At 41.1% G+C, this 18,227-nt stretch overlaps 1 protein-coding gene across 3 annotated transcripts in view; it reads right to left on the minus strand.

Moving 5' to 3' along the window:
• Positions 1–18,227, minus strand: part of vps50 (VPS50 EARP/GARPII complex subunit) — a 186,019-nt gene that overhangs the window by 141,601 nt on the left and 26,191 nt on the right. For all 3 annotated transcript variants that reach the window (XM_087987151.1, XM_043689946.2, XM_043689947.2), the window contains exons 3-4: positions 4,859–4,981; positions 189–260 (exon numbers count right to left, since the gene is read on the minus strand). In XM_087987151.1, the coding sequence (XP_087843277.1) occupies positions 189–260; positions 4,859–4,981 (195 nt within the window). The remainder of the gene's footprint in view (positions 1–188; positions 261–4,858; positions 4,982–18,227) is intronic.

Raw genomic sequence — 18,227 nt, forward strand, 5'->3', positions numbered from 1 at the left:
TCCTGGCCTTTCCTCATAAGACCATCCCTCCAGACCAGGCAACATTCTGGTAAATCTCTTCTGCACCTGTTCCAATGCTTTCACATCCTTCCTATAGTGGGGCGACCAGACCTGCACACAAAATTCCAAGTGAGGCCGCACTAGCATTTTGATTTCTACTATTAATTAGTAACAAAAAAAGTACTTACAGCAGCTTGCTGTTGTTTCAGTTTATCTCTATATTCTTCAAGGTCTTGTAGATTGAGAACAGAGGGAAGTTTCTGCAGACCATCAAGAAATTAACAAAATCAATCGCCCAAAGTAAATATATTAATTAACAACCATCGAAGTTTAGGAAACAAAAAGCATGTCAAAATCTATCACTGACAAATGTTTGTCACAATAAGCTTCCCGTGCTATAGGTCATCAAAAAGAATGACTAATTTTAAGAAGATTACTAATTTTAAGAATTTATAATATTTACTGAATTATTTTCTTTGTTGCTGTTCTATTTGTAACATTGAACTACATCCTGGAAGACTAAAATAATACCTGAAATATCAGGAAACAGATAAAAACAGGGGCATGCATGCATGGGTTATTTGAAGTGGAATGTAGGTAAATAGCATGGTTAATAAGGGAAGCAGCATCCTGGGCTTTGTCAGCGAAGGGGTGGAGAGCAGGAAAAGGGAGATTACACTGAAGCCGCATGGAACACTGGTTCAGCTGGAGGGCTGGGTGCTGCACTTTTGAAGGGATGTACATACATCGAAGGGGATCATGGAGATTTGCAAGAGTGGTTCCAGGTATGACAAATGGTAATGTTAAAAAATTAAATTGTACTATCTCTCTGAACATTAATGCAATGTTATTGGGTTAAACTGTATTGTCTTTCTCCAGATGAACATTCTGGAAGAGATGGGGACGACATTCGTGCAGGAATGTGGATGATTCTCAATTCATTTGGCCAGCCATTTACTACTACTGCCCTGCTATTATCAAATTGAACACTCTTTCAGTCCCTTCCATTCATAAATGCTTTCATAGCCATGCCCTGAAGCTAGGACATATCACATCTACATTGTCTTGGGGAATCACTGAGTCAGGAAATCATTTGCAAAACGATTCCCCAGGATTAGGGCATTTACATTTACATTATCTCAGAGGAAGACCTCATCCTACCATTGTACTTGGGGTAACATGGGGAGCGGCCAGAGTACCTGGAAGCATTACCAACTGACCTGAATAAAGGGAATGTATTTCCTTTGTTTGGGGCTTCTTTGACTCCACTTTGCACGCCTACGAGGAAGGTCAAAGGAGGGGTCACCTGACTTGTACTGGCTTTAATAAACTTTACCTGTTTCCAGAATTTAGTGTGAATTGCATCTCGTGTGAGAAACCTCAGGAAAAGAACCTAACAAAACTTCTGTCATTATGATCAACTCGAAAAGTTGGGAAGATGTTCCTCTGTAAAGGGGTTGGCTGATAGTGGGGGGCTACATTCTCTGTAATGTTTTCTACTGCTGTGTGGATCTCTGAAGTTCATGTACAGCAGTGATTACCGGAACTGCGGGGGGTGTTGGAGGCAATATGTTCACAGTGATCAGCAATTGATCAGCTTGGGGGAGGGGGAGCGCAGGGGAATCCCCTCAGCCGCTTGCACCAAATATTTTGTATTTCTTTTTGGCGCACATATAATACAATTAAAAAGTAGCTTGCTTAAAAAGGGAAGGAGCCAATAAGCAAGACTTTCTTCAGTTAAAAGTAAATCTTAATACCAACTAACCCAGAGAGAAACAAAAATATTTGACGTCAAGCTCTAAGGTGCTAAATTTAAATTGAGTATAGACAGGGAGAAATAAGGCTACATTGTCTCAGAGTCCTTAGAATCTTTTAAGTGTTAACATTTTAAAGTTGAAAAAGTAAGACATTTTGTTGATGCTTTTTGTCACGTACTTATCAGTCAAACTGGGAAGAAATACCAAAGTAAAGGGCAAATAACACATTATTATATGAGAATACTGTCACTAGTTGGCGAATAGACTCTGATTGGTAGAAGCATTGCCATGGAGAATGCACCAGTTAATGATGACACACAGTGCACCTATTTCAACACAGCAACATACATGACAGTCTCTGGTTTGTTTCTCAAGGCAATGCCACAATGAGAGTCAACCCATCTAAAATTGAAGTAAAGCTTAGCATTCCATTGTCAGTCATCATCTAACTGGTGCATTCTCCATGGCAATACCAACTTCAACCAAGGTTCTCGTGAACCTGCCAGTATTCTCCTCTCACAACATATTAACATTGTTTTCCTTCACACTGATATTTATGGCGAATTAAGAGTACAAAATGAAAAGCTTCAGCAAAATCTCTTTTTTCAACAATACTCAAAATTTATTTTTCCTTCTCTCAGATCTGCCACTTGGAATATGCTTTTGAAATAAAGCTTGTATACAGTGCACACTCTAGGTCTATCATCTTTCTGAACTGGTAAACTGGCTAGCAACCTTATGCATGAAATCATATACAACTAAATTAAACAGAAGATGCAAATATTTATATTGAAGAATTTTGTGGAAAAATTGGAAGATTGGAACAATTTGTACATTTAAACAAGGTTTCATCAAGGAGTGAGGTCAACAGGTTAATGTTAATGTATACTTTAAGTTACTTTCTGTTTACAGAAAAACGAGACTTTGCAGAATATAGCCATCCAAAGCTTTCAAGATGACAAGATGTGGTTTATTGTTTTCGGTACTGGAAAGGCTGACTTTGAAAAGACCATGTAAATGCAATGCTAACATTTGCCAAGCAATCTTCTCTGGACTTATAATTATGTTTTTCAGATCCAGAAACCAATATCAAAGACATTCCAGATGTTGCAAGTAAATATCCTGAAATCTGTTATCAGTAGAAGTTATTGAAAATCTGATAATGTTTCTAAACCTTTTCAGTTTTTCTGACTATCTTGTGAAACCAGTAAAGTTGGACAGTGACCATGTTCTCAAGATTTAATGCAGGTTTGTGTAGAACTACACTTCTGATTACAGTCAGCAGCTGTCTACAATTTGATTTCATTGCCAGGAAGTCTAATGGGTGAGAGAAGCCATCACTTCATATCTTTACTTTCCAGACTCTCAGACAACTGGGGTCGTTTCCTTCCCTTGCACTTATTTTAAAAATGCATTTTCACTACAGAGACGTGCCTTTTTGTGTTGTGAAGATGTGCCTGCATCTGAGATGATGAGGATATAGTTTTACCAAATCAAAGTTTAGATTTTAACCAGCGTTTGCCACTTGCTTTAAGAATAAAGGCTTGTTTATAATAAACAGATTGTGTTTACTAAAGAAGCCTAAACTTTTTTTTTACTATTATTCCGAATAAAAATTATTAGCCATTTGGGTTTCTGAATCAACACATTTTTATCCAAATGGCACAATCTGTGGAGCAATGGGATTTGCCCAATCCTCCCACCACAGTCATAACACTGACTGGTTGTGGTGTCTTCTGATGGCTTTGTTTATTTCACACGGAATACAAGTGGGTTTCCTCAATGTGAAAAATCACAACACCAGGTTATAGTCCAACCTGGTGTTTGGAAGCACTAGCTTTCAGAACACTGCCCTTCATCAGGTGGTTGACTACCACCTGATGAAGGAGCTGCACTCCAAAAGCTTGCGCTTCCAAATAAACCTGTTAGACTATAACCTGGTGTTGGGTGATTTTTAACTTTGTACACCCAGTACAACACCGGCATCTTCAAATCATTTCTCAATGTGGTCACATGACCACTACAGCCATTTAAGGTCCATATTTCTTTCTTTAAAGTATTTTAGTTCATGAAAAGTCTCAGATATAACAATCAGATGATGGAAGTTAAAATTCCATAATCTGCATTCAAAGTAAGTGCACAGCCTGAAAGTGTATTGGAGGTCAGTTCAATTGCTGTATTCAAATGTTTAGTTAGATTGGTATTTGAAAAGGAACTATGTGCAGGTTATGGAGAGAAGGCAGGATAATGACATTATTGAAAAGCTCATTTGGAGAGCTGGTGTAGACACAATGGGTTGAATAGCCTCCCTCTGTACTGTCATAATTCTGAGATTCAGAAGCATTTAAAATATTCTCAACTCACTCATCACAGTCTTACCCAGACTAAGTAAAAGTTGTACAGAAAATCGAACGAGAATTTGCATTGACAGCAACCAGTGTAACTATCAATCTAGTGCTCACAAAAACAATACATTGGTTAAAAAGCAACTTAAATTAGTACAACATTAATAGCATGGAGGCACCCCATCAAAGATAACTGATTACAATCTAAAAGTGAATCTCAATTGCCATGTGCTCATCAATGCTTGGGGTTAATTTTCATCGATTTTCACTTCCATGAAGAGCAATAAAGCAGGGTATAAAATGAGTACTGTAGTCAGTTCCATAAATTTCCAGGTATGTGGGCTTGGTTATAATTAGATTAGATTAGATTACTTACAGTGTGGAAACAGGCCCTTTGGCCCAACAAGTCCACACCGACCCTCCAAAGCGCGACCCACCCAGACCCATTCCCCTACACTTACACCTTCACCTAACACTACGGGCAATTTAGCATGGCCAATTCACCTAACCTGCACATTTTTGGATTGTGGGAGGAAACCGAAGCACCCGGAGGAAACCCACGCAGACACGGGGAGAACATGCAAACTCCACACAGTCACCTGAGGCGGGAATTGAACCCGGGTCTCTGGCGCTGTGAGGCAGCAGTGCTAACCACTGTGCCACTCACCTTGTGTCACATTCAGACAATTCAAAAGCTACTAGTGCATCTTCAGCATTTTTCACAAAACAAAGAGGAAGAAAACATGTTACAATTACCTCCAGCTCATAGTTCACAACATCAAATGAGTCATTGTTGAAATAAATTTCTTCAATGCTGTTAATTATTTCTTGCTCCGCTTGAGGGTCACTGGGAATTTCTCTTAATTCTCTTAGTTCTTCCTGAATTAAACAAAGTAAGAACACATTGTACAAGGCAATACATACAGTACCAAGAATTACCTGAATCATCCATTGAAAACTAAGCAAATAAGATTAAATTCTGCTGCTTGCAAAGATGAAGGTAATTGAATTTCTTTGTGCTAACTAAATTTGAATTTCACTGTAATTTAGAAATGTCCCGACAATAAAATTAGTAGGGATGGCTGCTATGCCTTGCTAATCAGCTTTCGTAGAATAAAATCAGTAGGTAAAAACAGCAGGTAATTTTATAGTTGCAGATCAAACATTAACATATGAAAAGTGAATACAGCATCCATTCAACTAGAACACAAGTATCATCATTATGCCAATTGTGATCCAAATAAATAGTTACGAATGCATTTCTTGTAGTTGCAAAGTCTTTGACCTAATTGAATTCAATGTTACTTATGCACATCTCCAGTTCCACAATAAAGTATTAATTCGTAAACTATTACTATTCAAGTGGAAAATGTAAATATTTGGCTAATGCGATAATAACAGTGATCAATTCATTTAGGGATACAATTGTTTCTCAAAAGGAAAACATTGAGATAATGATTTTGTCAAGTAAAATGCAATCCTTTTAAAAATATTAGTATCATTCAAAGTAATTCAAAGTGAGACAAACTCCAAGGTTTCAAGCATTCCCTCCCTAGCATACTGCTGGCAACCATCCAAACCTTGGAAAATAAGATGGACAACCTTAAAGCTTGATTAACCTGGCAAAGAGAAATGAGGGACTGCTGTATCAGAGATAAAGCTCACCCCTGCCACACCTGACAGTGTGGTATAACCTGTGGTCTTCTCAATTCATTGAATGGACTGCTTACATTTTTGGGGAAGACAAGGGGCAATGGGGTCTGCCTCAATCAAAAATGCACATTGCTCAGACAACATGACCCTGGTGAGTCACTGCTCCCCAGACCTGGAATATTTAACAGTGAAATGCAGTCCATACTACCTGCCACATGAGTTCACCTCCACTATCTTGACTGCGGTCAACAGCTCGGTCCATGCAAAAGTGAAGTACTTGAATAAGCATACAACGCGACAAACACACATAGTCTTGAGGTGAAATACAGCAAAGCCTTGTCCATCATAGCCAGTGACTTAAGATTTATAGAGATGTACAGCACAGAAACAGACCCTTCGATCCAAATCGTACATGCTGACCAGATATCCCAACCCAATCTAGTCCCACCTGCCACCACCCAGCCCATATCCCTCCAAACCCTTTCTATTCATATACCCATCCAAATGTCTCTCAAATGTTGCAATTGTACCAGCCTCCACCACTTCCTCTGGCAGCTCATTCCATACACACACCATCTTCTGCATGAAAACGTTGCCCCTTAGGTCTCTTTTATATCTTTTCCCCCTCACCCTAAACCTATGCCCTCTAGTTCTGGACTCCCCAACCCCAGGGAAAAGACTTTGCCTATTTACCCTATTCATGCCCCTCAGAATTTTGTAAACCTCTATAAGGTCACCCCTCAGCCTCCGACGGTCCTGGGGAAACAACCCCAGTTTGTTCAGCCTCTCCCTATAGCTCAGACCCTGAAACCCTGGCAACATCCTTGTAAATCTTTTCTGAACCCTTTCAAGTTTCACAACATCTTTCCGATAGGAAGGAGACCAGAATTGCACGCAATATTTCAACAGTGGCCTAACCAATGTCCTATATAGCCGCAACATGACCTCTCAACTCCTGTACTCAATACTCTGACCAATAAAGAAAAGCATACCAAACGCCTTCTTCACTACCCTATATACCTGCAACTCCACTTTCAAGGAGCTATGAACCTGTACTCCAAGGTCTCTTTGTTCAGCAACACTCCCTGGGACCTTACCATTAAGTGTATAAGTCCTGCTAAAGATTTGCTTTCCCAAAATGCAGCACCTTGCATTTATCGGATTTAAACTCCATCTGCCACTTCTCAGCCCATTGGCCCATCTGGTCCAGATCCTGTTGTAATCAGAGGTAACCCTCTTTGCTGTCCACTACACCTCCAATTTTGGTGTCATCTGCAAACTTATTAACCGTATCTCTTATGCTCACATCCAAATCATTTATGTAAATGACAAAAAGTAGAGAGCCCAGCACCGTTCCTTGTGGCACTCCACTGGTCACAGGCCTTCAGTCTGAAAAACAACCCTACACCACCACCTTCTGTCTTCTACCTTTGAGCCACTTCTGTATCCAAATGGCTAGTTCTCCCTGTATTCCATGAGATCTTACTTTGCTAATCAGTCTCCAATGAGGAACCTTGTTGAACGCCTTACTGAAGTCCATATAGATCACATCTACTATTCTGCCCTCATCAATCTTCTTTGTTACTTCTTCAAAAAACTCAATCCAGTTTGTGAGACATGATTTCCCACGCACAAAACCATGTTGACTCTCCCCAATCAGTCCTTGCCTTTCCAAATACATAGAACATTACAGCACAGTACAGGCCCTTCAGCCCTCGATGTTGCACCACCCTTTCATACTAATCCGAAGCCCATTTAACCTACACTATTCCATGTACGTCCAAATGCCTGTCCAATGACGACTTAAATGCACTTAAACTTGGTGAATCTACTACCGTTGCAGGCAAAGCATTCTATACCCTTACTACTCTCCAAGTAAAGAAACTACCTCTGACATCTGTCTTATACCTATCTCCCCTCACTTTAAAGTTGTGTCCCCTCGTGTTTGCCGTCCTAATACTTGGAAAAAGGCTCTCCCTGTCCACCCTATCTAACGCTCTGATTATCTTGTATGTCTCTATTAAGTCACCTCTCAACCTTCTTCTCTCTAACGAGAACAGCTTCAAGGCCCTCAGCCTTTTCTCGTACGACATTCCTTCCATACCAGGCAACATCCTAGTAAATCTCCTCTGCACCCTTTCCAAAGCTTCCAAATCCTTCTTATAATGCGGTGAACAGGACTGTACACAATACTCCAAGTGCGGCCGTACCAGAGCTTTGTACAGCTGCAGGATAACCTCCTGGTTCCGGAACTCAATCCCTCTATTAATAAAGGCCAAAACACTGTATGCCTTCTTAACAACCCTATCAATCCGGGTGGCATGTACATCCTGTCCCTCAGGATTCCCTCCAACAACGTGCCCACCACCAAGGTCAGGCTCACCGGTCTATAGTTCCTTGACTTGTCTTTACCGCCCTTCTTAAACAGTGGCACCACGTTTGCCAACCTCCAGTCTTCCGGCACCTCATCTGTGACTATCAATGATAAAATATCTCAGCAAGAGGCCCAGCAATTACTTCTCTAGATTCCCACAGAGTTCTCGGGTACACCAGATATCCTAAATTAATCTAGTCCCATTTGCCAGCACTTGGCCCACATCCCTCTAAACCCTTCCAATTTATATACCAATCCAGATGCCTTCTAAATGTTGTAATTGTACCAGCCTCCACCACTTTCTCTGGCAGCTCATTCCAAACACGCACCACCCACTGCATGAAAAAGGTGCCCCTTAGGTCCCTATTACATCTTTCCCCTCTTACCTTAAACCTATGCCCTCTACTTCTGGACCTTGTCTATTCACCCTATCCACGCCCCTCATGATTTTATAAATCTCTACAAGGTCACCCTTCAGCCCTATATAACTGCAACATGACCTTCCAACTCTTGTACTCAAAGCTCTGACCAAAAAAGCAAAGCATACTTCCTTTTTCACTATCTTATCTACCTGTGACTCTACTTTCAATGAACTATGAACCTGTACTCCAAAGATCTCTTTGTTCAGCAACACTGCCTTGGACCTTACTATTAAGTGCATAAGTCATATTCTGATTTGCTTTTCCAAAGTGCAGCACCTCACATTTATCCAAATTAAACTCCATCTGCCCATTGGCCCATCTGATCAATGTCCCATGTACTCGGAGGTAATCTTCTTCGCTGTCCACTACACCTTCAATTTTGATGTCATCTGCAAAACTTATCAACTATACCTCCTACGTTCACACCAAAATTATTTATATAAATAATGAAAAGTAGTGGACCGAGCACTGATCCTTGTGACACACCACTGGTCACAGGCCTCCAGTCTGAAAAACAATCCTCCACCACCACCCTCTGTCATCTCCCTTCGTGCCAGTTCTGTATCCAAAAGGCTAGATCTCCCTACATTACATGGGATGTAATCTTGCCAACCACCTACCATGGGGAACCTTTCCAAATGCCTTACTGAAGTCCATATAGATCACATCCCCCACTCTGCCCTCATCAATCCTCTTTGTTATTACTTCAAAAAATTCAATCAAGTTCATGAGACACAACTTTCCATGCACAAAGCCATGCTGACTATCCCTAAGCAGTTCTTGACTTTCCAAATAAATGTAAATCCTGTCCCTCAGGATTCCCTCCAACAACTTGCCCACCATCGATGTCAGGATCAACGGTCTATAGTTCCCTGGCTTTTGCTTACCACCTTCCTTAAATAGTGGCACCACGTTAGCCAACCTCCAATCTTCCAGTACCTCACCTGTGACAATCGATGATACAAATATCTCAACAAGGGTCCTGGCAATCACTTCCCTCGCTTCCCACAGATTTCAACCAGGCCAACCTCAAAAACTTGCTACCGAAATACCACTAACACATCTCCTGTCCGACTAGTGGTCTGAGCATCCTTGATCATTGCTACAGAAACAAACATGCCTAATACTCTACCCCCAATCTGCATTTTGAAAAATCAGGCCACAATGCTGCGCTCCTCCTCCTGGCTTATAAGCAGAAACTGAGGCGTGAGGACTCGGTACAGAAGGTCGTGCAGTACTGGTCTGAGGAAACAGAAAAGCTTCTATGGGACTGCTTAATGTCAGAGGACTGGTCCATATTCAAGAACTCAGTGGCCAACCTAAATGAGAATGCCACAACCATTACAGACTTCATGAAAAAAAAGTGTGTAGATGACTGTGCGCTGAAAAAGTTAATCCAAACATACCCCAACTGGAAACTATGGATGAACCGGGAGATCCACTCCCAACTGATGTTCAGGTCTGAGGCATTCAAGTCGGACCTATACAGGGAATCCAGGTACAACCTTCAAAAGATCAACAGGGACGTCACGAGGTGATACCAAACTAAGCTTGAAACCAGATTAACCACACATACCATTTGTGGCAAGGCTTACAAGATATAACCAGTTATAAAGTGAAGTCAAACGGAATTGCAGGCATAAGTAAATCCTGCCTGATGAGCACTATGTATTCTACACTCAGTTTGAACAGAAGGGCAGTGAAATGATGCCACCTATCCCAACAGCCTCGGATGCACCTGTACCGTCTGTCACCACCAGTCATTAAATCAGTCTTCTTGAGAGTGAGGTCACGGAAAGCAACTGGCCAGACAGAGTCCCCAGCCCTACACTCAGATTCTGTGTGGACCAGCTAGTGGGACTGTTCACAAACATTGTTAACTTCTCCTTATTAGGATCTGAAGTCCCCACAGGCTTCAAAAAAACAAGCATCATCCTGATGCCAAAGACAAATCATGCTGCATGCCTCAATGATTACCAACCAGGGCTCTGACATGCACAATCGCGAAATGCTTCAACAGGTTAGTCATGGTTCACATCAACTCCAGCCTACCAAACTGCCTTGATCCTCTGCAACTTGTCTATTTGCACAACGGGTCCACAGCTGATGCCATTTCCCTGGAATAACTTGATAGCAAGATTACCTATGTCAGGTTCCTACTTATTGACTACAGCTCTGCCCTCAACACCATAATTCTAAACAAACGTATCCCCAAACTCCAGGACCTAGGTCTCTGCTCCCACCGCTGCAACGGAATTCTTGATTTCCTGACCAACAGACCACATTCAGTAAGGACGTGACAACATCTACTCCATGATAAACCTCAAAAATGGTGTCCCACAAGCACACCAACCCCATTTACAAGTTTGCTGACATCATCACCACTGTAGGTCAGATCTTAATCAGCGACACGATGGGGTACAGGAAGGAGATAGAGTGCCCTCGCGAAATAGGGTAAAGTCAACAATCTCTCCATCAATGTCAGCAAAATCAAGGAGTTGGTTACTGACTTCAGAAAGCGGAGTGGAGGGCACAGTGCTGTCAGTATCAATGGTGCTGAGGTGCAGATGGTTCCTGGGTGTGACGATCATCAATCTGTCCTGGTCCACCCACATTGACATTACAGTCAAGAAAGCACCACACATGTCTACTTTCTCAGGAGGTTAAGGAAATTCAGCATGTCTATAAAGACTCTGCCAAATTTTTGTAGATGCACTATTAAAATCCTATCTGGATGCATCACAGCATGGGATGGCAACTGCTCTTCCCAAGACCACAAGAAACTAGAGAGAGCTGTAAACACAGCCCAATCTATCATTCAAACTAGGCTCCCATACAATGGCTCCATCTAAACTTCCCACTGCGTTGGGAATGCAGCCAACATAATCAGACACCTCCCACCCCTGTTACATACTCTTCCACCGGACAGAAGATATATATGTTTGAATACACGTTCAAACAGATTCAAGAGCAGCTTCTTCCTCACTGTTCTGAGACTTTTGGATGACCTCTTTAAAGTTGATCTCTCTCTGCATCTTCTTGGCAGCTATAAAATTTCACCCTGCACTCTATTCTGTTACCACGACACTGTATAGTAAGATCTGCCCGACAGGTACATAAGACAACACTTTCACCGTATCTCAGTACATGTGACAGTAATAAATCAAATCAAATTTGGATAAAACAAGTTAGGAGAATACAGCCTGTATTCATCCAACATCTATAACTGATTACCTCTACAGACATCATTGTGAACTGCAAATCAAATCGGAAAGATGACCGTTTCTTTTCCACAAGCAGAAATCTTAAGAGGTAGGACAAGCAGACAACACAGCCTCTTCAGCCTGCTCTGCTACCGAAAATGAATTAGCTGATCATCAACTTCACTGCCACTTTCCCACATTAATAAACTTCATACACATTTCACACTCAATTTAGGTGACTAGACAGAACTTCTTGTCAATACAGATTGTATAGTGACAAAACACCTGAAAACAAACCTTCAAGCTCAGTGAGCAAACTTACATACAGTTTGCCAACATGGAAGTATATCATTTATTCATGTTTTTCAGTTCCTGCCATTAGTCATTCACCATCCATGCTAAACTTCTTTTCCCATCTCCCGAAACACTTAGGTTAAATATTAACCTGTGGTGGCCACCTTATTAAATACCTTTTGGAAATTCAATTATATTACATCGATTGGTCCTCCTTCAGGTACTCTGTGAGCTGTGTTCATAAAATTCCTAATAATGTTTTTAACAATACTTCCCTTTGATAAAACCTTTAGACTCTGCTCAAACTGCAATTTTCAAAATGCAATGTTAAGTCTTTCTCAACAACAGCTTTCAACACTCGGCCTGATGAATGATGACAGCTTACCTGGCAACAGTTCTGAGTTTTTATTTTCTCTCCCATCTTTTTCAAATGGCGGTGTTACATTTGTTTTTGTTTAATTCTCTGGCACTTTTCCAGTATCTAGGGAATTTTGCAAAATCATAACCAGCACATCTATCATCGCTGAAGTACCACTTGTCAACCATGAGAATGAAGACCATCAGATCGAAGGAATTTATCATAATTCAAACCTGCGAGCATTTCCAATACCCTTTCTCTGCTGATAACTTCTCCCTGGCCCCTTGGCTGACACCTGTTGTTATTATGGAATTTGCACCTGCTATTGTGAAGTTCGGGACAAAATAACTGTTTAATGTCTCTACCATTTCATCATTCCCAATGATGACTTCGTCTGTCTCTGCTCTCAAGAAAATCAATGTTTCCTTTAACAACTCATTTTTATACACTTGTAAAAGCTCTTAAAATCTGTGTTAATATTCCTGGCAAATTACTCTCTCATTCTAAAGTTTCCAATTTCAACCATTATTTTAAAAACATAGTTTTGTGCCGGTTTCTAAAACACTTCCAATATTCAAGGTTACCTTTGCACTTTCCAACATTAAAAGATTCTTTTTCTAACATACTACATTTTACCTTCTTTCGTAAACTTGAGATGGATCTTGCAAAGCTTTGTATTTTTAGTAGAATGTATTTTTGCTGGCCACTTTGAATTGTTTCTTCCAGTGTTCTTGCTGCTTATTTGTCATACTTTTAATCCATTTACCCTATCAAGCCCATACTTCTATGTTATCAATTTTAACATTCTTGTTTGGGACTGGAATAACTCCTTCCAAACATAATGAAATTCATTTCCATTTTGACCACTATTTCCTAGTACAAGTAATTCTGGGATAACGTGTTTCAGCAGCATGATTTGGCTATAACATCGCTGAAGAATTAGGGAACGGTATTTTGGAGAATGCTTACCTCCGTCAGCAATATCATGATGCCGACAAGGATTGCTTTGCAGGCTGCGTTGTGCATGCGCTGATGTCCGTGCCATTCTGCGTATGCTCAACGTCAGTGCTAGTCTTCATGCCATTCTGTGCATGTGCCAATGTCAGCTGCCAACAGAGCAGCTTTCTGTGAGAGGTATTGAACAGAGACTAGCTTTCTGACTTTTTTTTTAATGTAGCCGTGTTAAATATACTTTTGCTTCATTAATAAACACGATTTCTGGCTGTGCTATACTTTGCATTAGACTATTGGGTGATCTTTGAGCAACCATGACTGATATTTTTTGCTGGTCTGCCCCAACCCCATTTTTCACACAATCCCGATTATTTACACTAAGTAAGGTTTCACTGGAACACAACTACATTGTCACAGGATAACTACCTGGTCTTCTCCTGTGGTATTATTAATCAGCCTACCTCATTGCATGTACTCACGTCTAAAATACCATTTGTCTTAGCTCCACAAATTACTGTTTCTAAAAAAGTCATAAAACCATTTTACAAACTCATTTTGCAGAGCAATTTTGCCACTTTGATTAGTCCAGTCTCAGAAGATTAAATTCACCCACAATTACCACATGGCCTTTGCTTATTTATCCCAATTTTCTGTCCAACAGGATTACTACCACAAGGGGGCCTACAAACTACTCTTGTCAGCACCTTCCAACCCTTGTTCTTCCTAATCACCCCACATAGCCAAGATCCTTTCTCATCACTGCCTTTACGACATCATTTCTTTCAGAAGTACTCTTCTAGCTTACCTGTCTCTTTTCCAATGTGGTACACTTGGATAACTTGGACTACCCAATAGCCCAGTCTCTATGATTGTGATTATATTTAAACCATGTGCTGCTTTTTTGTGCTACTACTTCATCTGCATAGATGTATGCTTTTTTGTTCAAATATAGTCTTTAGTTTTATGTATTTATTCATTTGTTTTGGCCTTATTCATTGATGATATTATCGCTAGCTTCCCTGCACCTTTCTGAGCAACTCTGCATGCCTTTGTCCAAATTGCTGCACTGCTCCATTCCCTCAACTTCTCTTTCTAAAACACCTAAACTTCCCTTCGAATGGACAGCTCTCAATGCTGCCACCCATTACTTGCGGTCACTAGCTCCAACATTGGCTACAAATTGCAGCACTCCGAACTAGTAGCTAAAATCTCTGAAGAACAATGAATGAGAAGTTACCAGATTCAATCTCCAATTCTTCATAGTCTTGGCATTCTAGAATTCACTGATGAACAACATATATGATGTTGCCTACACCACATTAGTCTTATGCATTATTTTCATAGGATTACCATTCAGACACCGAAAAATGTACTTCATAGGCCTTAACATCACACAAGGTTCTTCATACGCTAAATATCATCCATCTGCAGTTCTGAATTTAGAGCAATGCAGTGTCAAACTACTTTATAAAAATGCTGAATCCTTAAACTTTACCAATCTCTTGGTCAAAATCACTGTGACAAGAGATCATAAACAATGAGCAGTTTAATCTTTGGATGAATCAAAGTAAAGTAAGTTCTGGACAAGTTACTGTCTCTTAGCTGCTTTCATGCTTTTTATAATGGCTGTTTTTGGCCTACATTGCTAAAGAATGAATATATCGAGAGCTCTCATCTGCACTCAGGGTATGAACAAGGGAGAAAGCGGTATAGAGGTAGTCAAAGAATGGAAAAGTATTCTCTTTCCAAATATCTGGGCCATTAAGTAACTCTGTGTGCGTTTAAAAATATATGCATTGAATTGCAATTCTTTCAATTGTCTTATCGCTGCCTGTTACAAAACACTAATGCTTGCATGTAGATCTGAGTGTGTTTCATCTACTTCAATTTGGAACCAGAAAAAAGGTCAAAAATATTGCAACAGACTCGCTGAGATGCTTCTCAATTACCAAGATAGCTGTACAACTTTTTTTGGTTTTATTGTCAACAGAGCAGTCAAATATTTGGAGGAACACACTGTGGCTTAAAACACATTTTGAAAAAAAATTTTCTTCTCCAAATTTCTCTATGGAAGGTGGTCAGAAGATGCCAAGATTTGACATTGAATTGAAGGAAGGTTGGAAGTGGTTAGTCCAGTGTTCACTTCTATTCTGAGTAGACAACTTATCTTTCTAATTCCATCATGTGCCTGACTTGACTCCAACTTTACAAAGTGCCTGTTGCCAAAGTCACCAGTACCTTTACTGCTTCTGTGGTAAACCCTTCTGTTAATTAAACCAAAAACTCAAAAAAAGCTCATCGTGCCTCGTAATCTGTTAAAATAAGAGTAATAGAAAGCTCCAAAATTCCACTATTTTAAGAAAATAATATCAATTTATTCTTTAACTCTAAAAGTCCCAAAATGCAGCACCTCGCATCTATCAGAATTAAACTCCATCCGCCACTCCTCAGCCCATTGGCCCATCTGATCAAGACCCTGTTGTAAACTGAGGTAACCTTCTTCGCTGTCCACTACACCTCCAATTTTGGCGTCATCTGCAAACTTACCAACGATATATCTTATGCTCACATCCAAATCATTTATGTAAATGATGAAAGTTAGTGGACCCAGCACACAGATCCTTGTGGCACTTCACTGGTCACATGCCTTCAGTCTGAAAAACAACCCTCCACCATCACCCTCTGTCTTCTACCTTTGAGCCAGTTCTGTATCCAAATGGCTAGTTCTCCCTGTATTCCATGAGATCTAACCTTGCTAATCAGTCTCCCATGGGGAACCTTGTTGAACACCTTACTGAAGTCTATATAGATCACATCTACCACTCTGCCCTCATCAATCCTCTTTGTTACTTCTTCAAAAAACTCAACCAAGTTTATGAGACATGATTTCCTACGCATGAACCATGTTGACTATCCCTAATCAGTCCTTGCCTTTCCAAATGCACGTACATCCTGTCCCTCAGGATTCCCTCCAACAACTTGCCCACCACCGACGTCAGGCTCACTGGCCTATAGTTCCCTGGCTTGTCCTTACCACTCTTCTTAAATAGTGGCACCATGTCAGCCAACCTCCAATGCTCCAGCACCTCACCTGTGACTATCGATGATACAAATATCTCAGCAAGAGGCCCAGCAATCACTTCTCTCGCTTCCCACAGAGTTCTAGGGTACACCTGATCAGGTCCTGGGGATTTATCCACCTTTACCCATTTCAAGACATCCAGCACTTCCTCCTCTGTAAAATGGACATTTTTCAAGATGACACCATCTATTTCTCTACATTCTATATATTCTATCCTTTTCCACAGTAAATACTGACGCAAAATACTCGGCTAGTATCTTCCCCCATTTTCTGCAGCTCCACACAAAGGATGCCTTGCTGATCTTTGAGGCGCCCTATTCTCTCCCTTGTTACCCTTTTGTCGTCAATGTATTTGTAAAATCCTTTTGGATTCTCCTTACTTCTATTTGCCAAAGCTATCTCATGTCCCCTTTTTGCCTTCCTGATTTCCCTCTTAAGGATACTCCTAATGCCTTTATACTCTTCTAAGGATTCACGCGAAAAATTGTCTAAAACTGACATATGCTTCCTTCTTTTTCTTAACCAAACCCTCAATTTCTCTAGTCATCCTAGCATTCCCTATTCTGGATTAATGGTGCTGGAAGAGCACAGCAGTTCAGGCAGCATCCAAGGGGCTTCAAAATCAACATTTCGGACAAAATCCCTTCATCAGGAATAAAGGCAGTGAGCCTGAAGCATGGAGAGATAAGCTAGAGGAGGGTGGGGGTGGAGAGAAAGTAACAGAGTACAATGGGTGAGTGGGGGAGGGGATGAAGGTGATAGGTCATGGAGGAGAGGGTGGGGTGGATAGGTGGAAAAGGAGATAGGCAGGTAGGATCGCCGCTCCCTCACCACCGGATGCCTGGAGGAAGAACGCCTCATCTTCCGCCTCGGAACACTTCAACCCCAGGGCATCAATGTGGACTTCAACAGTTTCCTCATTTCCCCTTCCCCCACCTCACCCTAGTTCCAAACTTCCAGCTCAGCACTGCCTCCATGACTTGTCCGGACTTGTCCGACCTGCCTAGCTCCTTTTCCACCTATCCACTCCACCCTCTCCTCCCTGACCCCACTCCTCTTCATCTCCTCCCCCACTCACTTATTGTACTCTATGCTACTTTCTCCCCACCCCCACCCTCCTCGAGCTTATCTCTCCATGCTTTGGGCTCACTGCCTTTATTCCTGATGAAGGGCTTTTGCCCGAAACGTCGATTTCGAAGCTCCTTGGATGCTGCCTGAACTGCTGTGCTCTTCCAGCACCACTAATCCAGAATCTGGTTTCCAGCATCTGCAGTTATTGTTTTTACCAGCATTCCCTATACCTACCAGACTTTCCTCTCACCCTAACAGGAATATACTGTCTCTGGATTCTCGTTATCTCATTTCTGAAGGCTTCCCATTTTCCAGCCTTTTACCTGCGAACATCTGTCCCCAATCAGCTTTTGAAAGTTTTTACCTCATACCATCAAAATTGACCTTTCTCCAATTTAGAACTTTAAATTTTAGATGTGGTCTATCCTTTTCCATCACTATTTTAAATCTAATAGAATTATGGTCGTTGGCCCCAAAGTGCTCCCCCATTGACACGTCAGTCACCTGCCCTGCCTTATTTCCCAAGAGTAGATCACGTTTTGCACCTTCTCTCGTAGGTACATCCACAGACTGAATCAGAAACTGTTCTTGTACACACTTAAATTCCTCTCCATCTAAACCCTTAACACTATGGCAGGTCCAGGCTATGTTTGGAAAGTTAAAATCCCCTACCATAACCACTCTTATTCTTACATAATAGAAGTAAATTACTGC

Source organism: Chiloscyllium plagiosum, unplaced genomic scaffold (assembly GCF_037043375.1).
Source record: "Chiloscyllium plagiosum isolate Xiang-an unplaced genomic scaffold, Cpla_swu_hap1 HiC_scaffold_5, whole genome shotgun sequence".
In the NCBI taxonomy this organism is placed as follows: Eukaryota; Metazoa; Chordata; class Chondrichthyes; order Orectolobiformes; family Hemiscylliidae; genus Chiloscyllium; species Chiloscyllium plagiosum.